At 40.8% G+C, this 13,096-nt stretch overlaps 1 protein-coding gene across 3 annotated transcripts in view; it reads right to left on the bottom strand.

The window, feature by feature from the left end:
* plpp4 (phospholipid phosphatase 4) overlaps positions 1 to 11,926 on the bottom strand; it is a 57,619-nt gene extending 45,693 nt beyond the window's left edge. The window contains exons 1-2 of one of the 3 annotated variants that reach the window (XM_069690050.1): positions 11,636 to 11,926; positions 11,468 to 11,560 (exon numbers count right to left, since the gene is read on the bottom strand). In XM_069690050.1, the coding sequence (XP_069546151.1) occupies positions 11,468 to 11,556 (89 nt within the window). In that variant the 5' untranslated portion in view covers positions 11,557 to 11,560; positions 11,636 to 11,926. Of the gene's footprint in view, positions 1 to 11,467 lie in introns of all 3 variants that reach the window. The other 2 variants (XM_069690051.1, XM_069690049.1) reach the window with 2 other exon arrangements.
* Between the last annotated feature and the right edge of the window lie 1,170 nt (positions 11,927 to 13,096).

The raw sequence follows: 13,096 nt of genomic DNA, 5'->3' as shown, positions 1-13,096 counted from the left end.
GGCTCAGTCAGCTCAGGTGACGTCTATATTCATTGCCCTCAATGTCAGTCATAGATGATGCAACTCCCAAACAAACACGCCATTGGCAGATAGTAGCTGGAAATAAATTATGGCTATCTTGGCTTCCAATAATCCAGTGGAATCAGAATAAACCAATCGCTTTAAGGAATGCTTTTAATGGGCTTTATGTGGAGCACAGCTTACATCTGTAAATGCCCAAACACACCCCCACAGGTTTTCAGATATTCTGTGTGATGAGACCTCGGCACAGGCTGACTGTGGGTGGAATTACCTGAGGTCAACCAACCCCAAGCACTAATGAGGATGATAAAGGCAAGAAAGCTAACAGGGGAGCGAGGGAGATGTCAGTCAAGCCCCTGTCTGTAAACACCCACACGGTCTTGAGAGGAGCTCTAATCAGACAAAATAATTGAAACCCCCTGTGTGGGTTTACTCGGCTGTACCTTTAACTGTTGTCTCCTTTGGTCATAATGGCTCGATGTGACGAAAAATCATGTATTTTATAAATGATTATTCTTGAAAACGGCTTGTGCCAGAACATCCTCTGCACCATTGGTGGCACCTCGAATATTATAACATTTGTTTGAAAATTGTTTTAAGCACATGGATTATTATCAGATAATATATGGTATACATTCATGCTAAATTATGTTGTGTTTCACGACCATGATATTGTGTGTATGCTTCATGTAGGTGTTTAATTTACAGAGCTGGTTCACTGACATGGATTATTAAAATGAAACGGAGCCATCCTTAATGTGATTAGTTAGCCGTGTGTGTTTCCTGCTATGAAAAGTCAGAAATTCAAAAGAGTAAAGAGAAGATCTTCTGCGTGGCAACAGTATGGTAAAGCTTTTTAGAAACCCATCAGTGATGGTGTGGCTTTACTTTAGCCACCAAAAATCCTGGAAACACACCGAGGCTCAACAGTCTCCATGCAGAATAACTAACTGGTGTCAAGAACAATTCAAAAAAACACCTGTGTGCATGTGTGTGTGTGTGTGTGGCATTTAAGTGTGCAGCAAGTACTCCATTACAAGTAAAAGTCTCGCATTAAAGTAAAAGAAAAGTAAAAGTTCTGATTTGGTCCGTCTGACTAATATACAGTATTATTATTATACATGTCATCATTAGATGATTAATACTGAAGCATCAGTGTTTCAGCAGCATGTTACTGTTGTAGCTGCCGCAGGTGGAGCTTGTTTGAACTACTTTATAATACATTTTATTTCCAGGGACAGCAGATAAATCTGAGGGGTCCTCAGATGATCACCGAGAAAAAACAAGCTCTGACCCACGAATCTGTTCTCAGTTTTTTTTTTACTTTTTCTGTCATTTTAAATTTTTGATGAGATATCGGATCAGTTGAAGAATCCTATTCGGTGGAGCTGTTAACAACTCTTAGACATCTGAAAATTGATTGAAAATGTAGACGGTCAAGACATCCAAAACTTTAATTTTTAACAATGCTCATTTTTATTGTTTGTTATCCATTGTTCCAAATCTGAAAAGATAAATGTAGTTGAGTAAAGTGTGATATTTCCTATTGTAGTGGAGTTAAAGTATTAAGTAGCATCAAATGCAAATAATCAAGTAAAGTACAAGTACCTCAGAATTTCCTTAAGTACAATACTTGAGTAAATGCACTGAGTCGTTTCCAATCGCTGTCAGGCAGTCCCATTACGACTGTTTGACCTTTGCAGCTCAAATTTGGATCGGTGACTCTGTATGTGTGCAGTAATAATTAGAGGGGTCTAAAAACAGTGAGCCAATTAGAGAAATAGCAGAGTGTGTCCTGAGTGAGAGTATCATTTAATAATCCAGCTCATCAGATTTCAGTGTAAACCCTCTTACAACGTTCTCTGACTTTTACAGTTTGTGTCTCTCCATCAAAGACACCGTCAAAATGAGTTGTTTTTTTTTTCCAATGGGGTCTCCACTACTCTTACAGCATTTATGAGACAACTATTTTTTCTAAATGTTTTTTTTTTATTTTGTTTTTGATTTGGTGAGCGGATGCATGAGAATTTGAGGTTTGCTTTTTGACACAACTCCTCATGTGAGTCTACTTGTCATTCAGGGCGGTTTCCACTGTTCAATTTATTCTTCCTCCTGCTGTCAGGACTAAAGCTCTGGAAATATAATCATCAGTTGAAGGGTGCTATTTTTTAATGTTTCAATGATAACCATGTTTCCAGCTTCAGCTTTCTTGTAAAGCTAATAAAAATTCAATGTTGGTCCCAACAAGTTTTTTTTTTTTATTTGACAACTTTATATTTTGAATTGGTAACAAAGTCGCTGTGTACCTCAGAGTTATAAAAGTTGTCGCGAAGTGTCTGTACCCATTTCCTCCCATGACATTATCCATCCTCAATACAATTCATCTTACTGTGGCAAAAAAAAAAAGTGAGCTATCACGGTGCTCCACGTGGTCTAAAAGATGCCACAACAGAGTCATCAAGGAAAGACAGCAGAACCCGTGGGCCTGAGGGACAAGGACACACACACACACACACACACACACACGCACACACGCACACGCACGCACACGCACACACACACTCACACTCTTGATGAAGGCTGCTCCAGAAGGAGAAGGGCTTGCTTGTTATATGTTTTGAGATTTGCGCCAGGACACTGCCAAATGTGCCGGTGTGTGTGTTGGACGGAGGCTCTTTCATGTCCTCAGCTCCTCATCTGCCTTTGTATGGATAAAGACTATGAAGCTGGAAATGACAGCAATGGAGCAAATACCTGAGAGCGGGGTAATAAGGAGAGGAAGTGACAGAGGGAGGTATAAGAATAGAAATTCTCTCGGCTCCGATAAAAGCTGTCACTTCCACATTGTGTCCACATCGCAGAGGTCCCCCCCTCGTCTCAGCCGACACCCACTGAGCACCAGTCATGGATCAGGTACTTCTTCATCGACTTACTAGAATGATGGGGACACTTCCATTAGTATAGAAAGTTTCCTGTAATAAAAATGGCACTTATCCTTTATATTAACATCTATTCTTGGAGTTGTTTGGGTGTTACAGATGTGCACATTTATATTCTTAACTGCTGAGATTTAATTTCCTACTTTTGTATGCTTGTTTCTTTCAAATTAAGAGCTATGTAATTATATTTGTTTAAATTTTTTTCCAGTTAAATACAAATTTAATCACAACAGAGAAGTTGTTATCTTTCTGCATCATTTTAATCATGTCTTAAACATCTAAAACCGACATCCAAGATGAACATATCAGTCAGTTCATGTAGTGCTAAAAATAGAGTAGCACAAGCTCAGCCAGCAATATTTGACATAAGTTTCATTTTAATCATTAAGAATTAAAGAAGTGAGATTGTTGGATGATTTTGATTATTTGATTATCATTTGAAGGAACTGGATCGTTATTTCAGCATCATGTTGCAGATCAATGTGAAATGTAAACTGGATGAGAGTGGTAGGTAAATTCAAGCACATGAAGCACAATGAGTGGCTCTTCTTTCTTTTCTTTTTTCAACTGCCCCCCTGTAAACATGGTGGCAACTGATTGAGTTTATTATCTACACTTTGTAATGAGTACTATTGGGGGATGGGGGAGTGGTGAGACTGGAAAGCAAGTCAGTTTAGGTAGAAAAACTGCAACTTGACAAAATCTGATCAATTATTAATTCACATGCACTAACAACTGCACCCTTAAAATTAAAACACGGGTGATGATTTCTCTCAAAACTCAGTGATACAAGCACAGAATATATGCAACACAAAAAACACCAATCTTTTTCATTTATAATGCAGTGAATTCAAAACAAAAATCATTCAAACAAACACAAGAGAGCAGAGGGGTGTACTACGAAGCAAGTTCAACATACCCAGGCTTTCTTTGCCTGAGCTGGCTCAACAAAGCGGAAACTCTCAGTCAGAGAGAATCAGTACTACGACGCTGGTGATCAGCTTTCTCTGGTAACTCGGTTTCTGCTTTCAGCTCTGAGCGAGTTCACATACATGAGGAGGTGTTTGTAGTATCTGACCAATCACAAACATGGACAAGTGTACTGACAGCAGGGCAACATATTTTAAAAACGAGGAGCAAACTATAATTTAAAAAACTATAATGAAGTTACACATAATCCACACTGAAAGCAGCACATCTGCAGCTGCTAAATGATGGAAGGATGCAAAAAAAATTAAAAAAAAAAAAAATCGCCGACTGTGTGAAAGTGTAGCCGAAGTTGAGAGACTTATAATATCACCTTACCATAAAGTGCACAGGAAGATCGGACTATTTACATGTACATATTTTATTAAATTAATGTATTATTACAAGCATTCTCATGACGTGTATGACGAAGCGTAATAGTCTTATCAATTCACGATGCATGCAGCCCCGGAAGTGTCAAACGGACCGAGGAGCAAATAAGAAATACATATAAAATCACAATTCAAAGCGGTAGGTACGTTTACTATATCTTATAAGTACAAGTGCAATGCTTTAGCGCATCAATCAGTCGTTCCCCCCTCCAATTGACAGTTGATTGGTCAGTAGGCGGTACTTTCTTACATTTTGAGCCGATATCTCCAGCATAACCTGCTCCGGACCAGGTTAAGTTTGCAGCATAAATCACCATGGTGATCTAGCCAGTTTAACAGAGTCAGCTTCGTGACACGAATAACACTGAATAACCCTGACTTTATTCTCAACACACCTCGCTAACCCATTTATCTCGCTTTGTAGAACACCCCTCAGCTGTCTTAATTTGTTTTTCTATAATTTTTATGGATCTCATGGATCAGTTCACCCACAGGACAAACTATGTCTATTTAAGAAGAAATGGTGAAAACGACACAACTGGGTGGCCCGACGCCTGTGGAGGGATACATAGATGGGGTTGGATAGATGACAGTAGGGACAGCGAGACATAATGAGCTGATCAAAGATCGTGGAGAATGAAAATGCCAAAGTAATTTAGAGCAGCGATAAACTAAGCTGTGAGGGAATCCCTGGTCTTGGTGTGACAGTCTGCTGCCTCTGCTCTCTCTGGGATCGTGGTTATTTCTGCCACAGCACCTGCCTCAGTCTCCCTTTCCTGTCTCCCCTTCTGCTAATCTGTTCTTAACATGAACTTTGCTTTTCTGTTTGTTTCCATCTTCCATGAATGTAATCTTTTTTATTTCACAGACCTTCCACGTTCTGATTTTACTAAACAACGTTTGTATGAAACACACAAATCTGGTTAAATACCTCATACTCAGGCATTGTTTCCTTTGTATTTTCAGATGTTCTTGTTGAATTATCCGTCTTTTGTTTGGTTTAATTGGAAACCTCCATTTTAGAAAAGCTACTCCTTTCAGAACTAATTAATCAGGTTTGATTTTAGGCTATAAAATCACGTACAACAATTGTTATTCTCCCATGTGCAGTTTTCCGACGGAAGATTGATAAGCGAGCGTTCCTCACGGCCACTTTTTCAGTCATTGTTTTCCCTGTGTTTCAGGTCAGGTTGGTTCAAACAGCATCCGGTCCAGATGTGTTTCCGCGCCTGTGCAGCCAGAGTAACTTGTCAAGGACGCAATATACATTTTTCTCTTCACCTCCAAGATGATGAGGGTTACTGAGAGAATGCAGTGCACTTTAATAATCATATATAATGCGAGCAGTGAAACGTAAACAGAGGGCAGAGGATTTAAAGAACAGATCTGTCACATTGTTGAAAACTAAATTCTGAACACAAAAGAACAGAAAGGCACCACAACAAATTGAGAAGTGGTAAATAGATAAATAGAACAACATGGGCATCTGTTTGGATTACTCTTTCCAACCAATCAATAACTACTATTCCAATATTTCGGGGTCTAAATGCTAAGTTTTGGACTTTTCTGGATGGCAGCATTTACTTCTTTGTCAAACTGTGCAGGTTTGTTTGCTTGGAGATTTTTGCCTGTGGGAAAAGGTGTTTGGACTAAGCCAGAAAGACACCTGAAGGCTGCAGAGCTACAGGTCTATTTTGGGTATCAGCAGTATTAGCAACCCTTGCAGACTACAGGGATTAACAATAAACACCATTTAATGGAGTTTTGGCACTCACACCTGCGGCCTCTGAGTGAAAATCTATGTACTTAGACTTTATATTAAAATCATTGGACTGGTTTTAAAACTTCTGTAAGGAGTTTTGGGTAAGAGTTTAGTGTTAGTTGAGAGCACCAAACATGTCCTCTTAAAGTTATAATCCTTCATATTTGCATGACATCAAACCCTATTTATGATTCCGATTTCCTGGCTAGTCAGCACAAGATTTACATGTACAGGAAATCTATTTCAAACCATTGATAGCAGCCTCACTGTCTCCCGTTTGTTCTCTTTACAACCTGTCAGAGTTGAAATATAAATAGAGGATGCTCCTTCACATTAAAAACATTCAACTGGCAAAATACTGGGGGCTTTGATTTTAAAGAAGTGACAGAAACTGCTTTAAAGTGATCTGACTGCAATCAAACAAACAAACAAAAATGATAGAATGTCTGCATTTTTTTGTCTGTTTAATTTTAAATTCAACAAGGGGCAGCGGCCATGTGAGCGGTTGGATGAAGAGCTGCAGGCGACCGATTGCACAGCTCATCCTAAAAATGGGGACCGTCTCCACTGTGACCTGTTGTGTGGATAACTACATGTCCAGCATGAAATTAGATGGTGGTTGGGATTCTTTTTGGTAACTTCTTTATTACAACAATGAGAGCTTGCTGTGAACCCGGTGTGGTGTTGTATCTGCGGAGTGGTGAACTGTTGAAATATCTGACGCTGTCTGTCTCTGGTCCTCTGTGTATGTCTGTGATTCAAAGTGAGAGCGTGCTACAGGCGGTCCTGTTTAGAGCTAAATTTCTTTACACAGTAAACCTCTGTATAACATTACTGACAGTGTTCATATGTTTAGTTTGCTGTTTGTTGATACGCGGTTCAGAGCAGTTAGTCTGTATGTAACTCGTTTCATTTATTTGTCATTGATCCATCCACCAAACTGAGGTAACTTCATGGAGTAGACAAACGAGGCGTAGTGACCTTGTTTGGACAATTAAAAATGGATCTTTAGTACAGTTAAAGACATTTTACTGAAAAACATTCTGAATGCAGTCGATATCTTTTTTCAATAGCTGTTTTCTTGCTACAATGGTCTTCATAAAAAGGGACGTAAACAAGCGACAGGCTGTAAACGACAGACTTAACTGATCAGTGTTTATTGTCTGTGCACCAGAGGGTGCATACAATCACACTTTACAATCATTAATTATAGAAAAACCAACTAGCAGCAGAGCAAAAATATGTAAATTATAACAAACCGCAGAAACATTGAATTCTGTCCAATCAGATTCTGTGACCTGCCCTCATATTCTCACCCTCACGCCTAAACTGACCAAACTTAATCAACACTGTTTGATAGAATCTGATGGGTCGCAGATTTCACTGTGGGCAGACTACCTGGACCCTACGCTGACTCACTACCGCCCCCTAAAGTACAAAGTGGTGTTAAAAAATGGGATTCCATTCTTACAAATTACACCTTTAAACTAGACTTCCTGTAACCATGGTAATCATAGGTGTTGCCAAATCAAGCAGGATGCAATATATCAGGATTTATATTTAGTTTAAACTGTTTTTCATCATTAATCCAGAAACACCCACAACACTCTCTGTACAATAACTCACCTCTGGCAAAATCCATCACACAACAATAACACTGTTGACTGTGTTTCTTGGTTGTTTGTATATAATATATATAGATATATACGGTACTGTATATACTGTATATACTGTGCATTTTATATTTATATTTAATATGTTTTACTGCTATTTTACTGCTATTTTATTGCTTTTCTATTATTCTATTATTATCTTATTGCTTCTGTATGCTGCTGTAGCGAAAAAATTTCCCCTCGGGGATTAATAAAGTAACTACCTAACCTAACCTAACTCTCCTAGATTAGAGGTACTTTTTGTTCTCCTCAACTCCACAGACAATGTCTCCTGATGACTTTGTAAACAATCCTCTAAAACGAGCTCCCATCCTTAAAATATAAGCTAAGCAATCCTCTTATTTTTAAATGGTCTGAGGCCCGACATTTTACTCTTCCCCAACATCTCACCAGGCGTTCTGAGATTTGCCAAGACTCTGGGCTGAATCCCAGAGCTGCTCCTGAGCCTCCCTCAGAGAGGAGAGGTTCATATGTAGTAGGCCAAACACTGTTTCAGGGGAGGAATTGGGCTGTTTCAGGGCATGTGCTAATAACCCCATGACACCAATTTGAAAAACGATCTTTTCAATGATGCCAGTGTCAGATGATATTTGAATTTTTCACACATTTGACATCCTGGCATGCATAAATGCCGGCATGAAATTAACAAAAGTCCTGATTTATCTCCATAATTCTCTCCAATAAAAGAGTCCATTTTCCTCTGGCCCAAATTGTGACTCTTGGCACAAACAAATCAATTTTATTTTGTTGTGTACGTCAGCCCGTAAAACAGCCGGCCTCTTCTCCGGCCAATCGTTCCATCAAGAAGCTTTTAGATTGCTCTGATAAGAGTTCTCAGAGTTGTTTTGGTGCCTCGGGTCTTAATCTATAAAATCTCAAAACAATCTAGATCTCCCTAACAGCATGTCTTCTGTTTTATCTTTGTCCGCTGTCTCTTTCTTTTTGTCTGTGTCCTTCTTGCTTTGTTGCCTGAATGCAACCGGTATTCAGATGTGTTTATGGGAACTATCTGCTTATTCATGTGTCCAACTAGAACTGTGGAACTTGGGAGCTTGTATTGATTGATTGAGGACATGAGCTCAGTCACACAACCACTCAAGGAAGAAATTACTTCTTGCTACTTGTCTAAGCTCTTACTTGTTGTGCTCCGGATTACAAGGCAAGTGAAATAGCACAAATCTCATTATCCTCTCCTTCCATGTTGAACAGCTGAACAGTTGAACAGGGGGGGAAAAAAAGTACTTTATCTTTGTCTGATTCTGTTTTCAGCTTTTCACTTTGTTAAATGTCAAAGATTCTTTTCCATTCAGATTGAACCTTTTGCTTTGCACTCGAGAGACGTGTGACTCCCGGGGTTCAGAGCTATGATGACTGCGTGGCATCAGCGGTTTCATAGCACAGGGTCAACCGCACGTCAGACACTCTGCCTGTCGCTAAGGTCAGTGGACCTCCTGAGGCATGGAGCAGACAAGCAGCTTGGCATGCAAGGGCAAATAAAAAGTAACATCGCCTTACAGGCAAGTCATCCTCTCTAAATCTTTAAGAGAATAAAGCGGGCAATTTCATGGCTCTTTAAATCCCCCTGTTTAACCAGTGAAGCACTATATTAGTCGGCTCTATTAAATCAGAATCAAACAAACAGAATTATCAAACTTGCATGTGTGATGTCTCTCTGATGCATTCCTATCTGCTTATGAGCCCAAATTCAAGCATTAGTTAATTCATTCGCAACATCCCTCGGTACATGTTCAAAATTATGAAGGAATATGAAACGCAAATGAGAATATCTGTTCTTATTCTCTTCCCAAATCTAATACTGAGCTGCAGAGACAGAAAACAGAGAAATTAAATTCTAACGGGAGAAACCAGATTTGAAGTAAGCAATGAAGCAAGGAGATACATCTCACTACTAAACATATACGGATGAGGCTTCCATTTTCTTCCCAGGATAAAACTACCGTGCATCACACCTACATGAACCTGCACAAAAAAGTGTCTTTTACAACTGCAGTGAAGAAAAAAGGAAAAAAGAAAACAGATTCTAGTTGACTCCAATTAGCCTGCCTTCACCTCAGCCCTTGAGGTGAGACAAAAACAGGGAACTGCTGCACTTGGAGGATCAGAGGGTTTCTCCCTCTGATCCGCGGGGAAGAGAGCTCTTTCATTACAACAATTACTGCCAGTACCAAAGATATGGACTCTACTTGCTAAAAGCTCTCAGTCAAAAGTGTGGAGCCCAATAATGTCGTATTATCCTTTTAACTTACAATAAATTCATATAGAATTAGGCTTGCATGTCGACTTGTTACACCAATTTGTCACAATCTACTCATAGATAGAGATATGAACTCCAGCCAAAGGGTCACAACTGTCCCAAAGCTGCAAATATGAAGATGTCGCTTTAAGCATAAAGACAATTGCACTTAATTGGGTCTGTTTGTGTTTGGTCACACAGAAGAATAAACTTGATGCTGTGTGATCAAATCTAATTTAACGCCAGTTTACTGCTTGCTTCATGCACAAAGCAGATCCAGTTTACAGATGGACCCTCATAACAAACACAGTTTATTAGCCTCGGTTTGCTTTTCTGTGTTGAGGCAACACGGGGAGTAAAACTCACTTCATTACAGTGATCAAGGACTTTGTGACTAGAGCTTCTGTGGCAGAATATGGCAGTTTGTTGATGATGATGACGATATTGTGTGAAATAGATTTTTATGTGGCCTCGAGCTCTGATTCACAACAATAAATCAGCCAGAAATGTGACTCTCACAGACTCAAAGGGCTGAAACCACTAGATGCTCCTCGTCTCCGCTCCGACATGTCTCATTCTTCTCTTACATCCCCCCACTTGAGTTTTTTGCCCATGTCAAATGCTGAGAATGTGCAGCATTGGACTCTTCTCAGCTGCATAATCCATTTACTTTGACAGCACACACACAGTTTGACCACTTAGCCCAAGGACAGATATTAATGATAATGTGCATGGGCAGTGCGGGCAGTATAGCTACACCGTCCAAATCAGAGGAGCTTAATTTTTTACTTTATTTTCCCAGAGATGGAATGAAAGCCGCAGTAAGGTGAGTCATTTTACATAAAAGCACTTGGGGCTTTTCTCCCCCCAGATTATATCAAGCAGAAAATCAATAAATGACACAATCTTGATGCAAAGGGGGCTTAATACCTCGAGGCAAGACAAACAATAAACAGATTATTTTGTAAGTTTTGAAGGTTGGACCTGTGAGGCTTCTTACAAAATGTCATGCTGCAAAAAAGTATTCACATTGCATCATTGTGGGCTTCCATTATATTACTGTCTGTTTCTGGTGGAGTGAAGTGGTTAAAGAAGATGCCTCTGCCACATCTCCAACCATGTGTGATCAGCAGAAATAAAATGCCAGAGTTCCTAAATATCACCACAGATTGGTGGCACTGGTTCATGATATAAAGTGGAATAATTCCACTTGTATTTTGCAACCTGTTACCACAGCGTCTGCCTGCTGCTGGTTCAGCAGAGATCTGTCTATGGTGCTGAACTGCGGATCGACAGAGGGACCTCTTCGTCCAGGAGCACACCGCGGCAAAACGAGCCCGAACAGAGCAGTTCTGGGTCTAAATCATGGCAATACATATGTAAGCTATACGTCAGTCACGAAACTGGTTGTCATCACCAGGGCACACAGAGAAAACTCAGCTGGAAGAGGCTTTACTTACACGAAAACTCCGAACAGCAGAACTCGGATGCCAATCTCCAAAGCCAATTCTCGCATGTTTTTCCTGCGGTCTGGCGGCGACACATTCATGATTCTTGAGAAGAAGGAAAAAAGATCGTCAAGTAGAAATGGACAAAGGATGTCCCGGTCAGTTCTGAAGGTTGCTCACTTTTGTAATCCACCTGAACAAAGACCCGATCTCCCAGAAGCGGTGCTTTCTTAATCACGCACGCCGCGCGCCTCCATCGCAACTCGGTCACCTGAAGCAGTCTTCCCTTCTCCTCTGCTCCGCCCGTCTCCGTCTGTTTCAACCACCGCGGGCGGTTTTCTTTAGTGCAACTCTGTCGCTGACAGCTACTCTTCCGTCGAGTCAAAGTCCCCTTCTTCTACTCCATCAATTAGACTACAGTTTTACGAGCAGGAGACATCGGCAAATATGGGAACACGTACAGGTGTGGGTGAGCACTGAGAGGGAAAGTGCTGGGAGACGGCAAAGTAAAGACAGAGACTCTAAACGTCACCAAGTGTGACGCTCTCTCTCTCTCTCTCTCTCTCTCTCTTGGCTTCACTTTGGAGAATCAGATAACTGGAAGTATCCGGGCAGCACTCAGGACCTCACAGGAGGAGGCTGGATGAATAACTTCAGCGCTCATGTCCAGTAATGCAACACTATGACCTCTTCTGAAGCCATTGCTTTTATAAGGAAACATCCCCTCATGAATAAAGAAACACTCACTGTAAATGTACATACAGGAGTGAAGCAGTTTGGGTATGTGTTCATGACCAGAACACCATCATAAGAGTCTGAGGTGGAACCAATCCATCAACTCCATGAGCTCAACAGTCAGCCTGACACATGCTATTACGTTACAGTGCCAAAAGAAGGCCAGTTCAGGGGAGCCCTCGTGCTCTCCTATGTGTCCAATCATACCACTATGAAGAATCTAGCACCTCGGGGTTCTCAAGCAGGTGGACAGTGATGAAGGGGGAAAGGCACCAGCATATACCTGCGGGCCAGGAAGCCTGGGCAGCACTTCATAGACACACATGAATATTTGATTTCCTCTAAAACTGGCCTCTCTGCACGACCTGCCAGTCCAATACGGGCCTCTGAGTGGATATATGAAGGCACGTATGGGAGTGAGGGAGAGACCATTGTGGAAAAAAAAGCCCCTGACCCAAAAACTTTTCCGCCTCCTTTCTAGGTCACGAGCTCAGCAAGCTGAAAACTGAGGCGCAATTTAGAAACGGTGCATTCTCGCTGGTTAACAAGGCGTCCTGTTCGCTACATGTGACTAGGATAAATGAGTGTATACATGCATCCACACGCACACAGACACACACACCAAGACACACACTTGAGATTTTGATCTATTCCCTTGTTTTATAACTGTAGAGTTCTAGTTGATGTGCCTGAAGTCTTTGCCAGCTCCCTAATAAGAACAAAACAAAACAAGAGGAGACGTATAATAGTGCAAGGCTGGTAGGTGAGAGCCAACTTCAAAGCTTCCTGGCAGCCATCAGACTTTTCAGCTTTTAGGGAGCGTGGCATGTTTGTTACAGGCAATCAACATGGTTTTATCTCGCTGCATCACAGTACTCAGTATTTCGCTGAATCACTCGGGTCACA

The sequence above is a fragment of the Brachyistius frenatus genome, unplaced genomic scaffold (genome assembly GCF_029030835.1).
Source record: "Brachyistius frenatus isolate BFR_SWC_R1_liver_20210118 unplaced genomic scaffold, ASM2903083v1 Contig_8, whole genome shotgun sequence".
Classification (NCBI taxonomy): domain Eukaryota; kingdom Metazoa; phylum Chordata; class Actinopteri; family Embiotocidae; genus Brachyistius; species Brachyistius frenatus.
This window is presented reverse-complemented; position numbering and strand designations above follow the sequence as displayed.